General features: G+C 64.3%; 1 protein-coding gene across 1 annotated transcript in view; it reads right to left on the minus strand.

The window, feature by feature from the left end:
- Positions 1–784, minus strand: part of POLR3D (RNA polymerase III subunit D) — a 3,449-nt gene extending 2,665 nt beyond the window's left edge. Inside the window, exons 1-3 of the mRNA XM_031065216.1 lie at positions 657–784; positions 451–575; positions 33–204 (exon numbers count right to left, since the gene is read on the minus strand). Of these exons, the coding sequence (XP_030921076.1) occupies positions 33–204; positions 451–575; positions 657–672 (313 nt within the window). The 5' untranslated portion in view covers positions 673–784. The remainder of the gene's footprint in view (positions 1–32; positions 205–450; positions 576–656) is intronic.
- Between the last annotated feature and the right edge of the window lie 6 nt (positions 785–790).

The raw sequence follows: 790 nt of genomic DNA on the forward strand, positions 1-790 counted from the left end.
CCCCGGCCCGCCCCGGCCCAGCCCAGCCCCACCTTTCACTGCTGGTGGGTCCAGCTCCATCTTCTCCTCCTTGGCGGCAGGCAGCCATGGCTGTGTGTCCTCCTGCTCTGCCACCTCCTCCTTGAAGAGCCACCCCGAGTGGGCCAGGGGCAGCTGCACCGGCTTGTTCCGGATGTCGTTCTTCAGCCCCGGGTCATCCAGGAACTGTGGGGACAGCCAGGGGACAATCAGCACCCCCGAGGGCACAGGGGACACTGAGCACCGCCTGGGGGCACAGGGGACACTCAGGATCACCCCGGGGGCACAGGGGACACTCAGCACTGCCTGGGGGCACAGGGGACACTCAGCACCACTGCAAGGACACAAGGGACACTCAGCACCCCCCAGTGACACAAGGGACACTCAGCACCCCCCAGTGGCACCAAAGCCACCCCTTCCATGCCCACTGACATCATCCTTCTGCAGCATCCTCAGGATCTGCTTGGTCTCCTCGTCTGTCTCCCTTTTCTCCTTCTTGATGTTGATGATGTGGGAAGGGCCGAAGTCGGACACGTCCACACTCCTGTCCCAGGAGCCTGCTGGGGACACAGGAGCAGCCCAGGGTCACCCCAAGGTGGGACCCCCCAAAAAAGCACCCAGAGGGAAGCTCCCCTTACCTTTCTTCTTCATCATTTCAGCGGGGCCCTGCTCGAAGATGGAGTGGGACTGGATGACCTCGGGCCGGTTCCGGCCCCGGCCGTGCCCGTCCCGCTGCCGCTCCCGCTCTTTCTTCTCCTTCTTCACCGCCACG

This window comes from Geospiza fortis, unplaced genomic scaffold, assembly GCF_000277835.1.
Source record: "Geospiza fortis unplaced genomic scaffold, GeoFor_1.0 scaffold594, whole genome shotgun sequence".
Taxonomy (NCBI): domain Eukaryota; kingdom Metazoa; phylum Chordata; class Aves; order Passeriformes; family Thraupidae; genus Geospiza; species Geospiza fortis.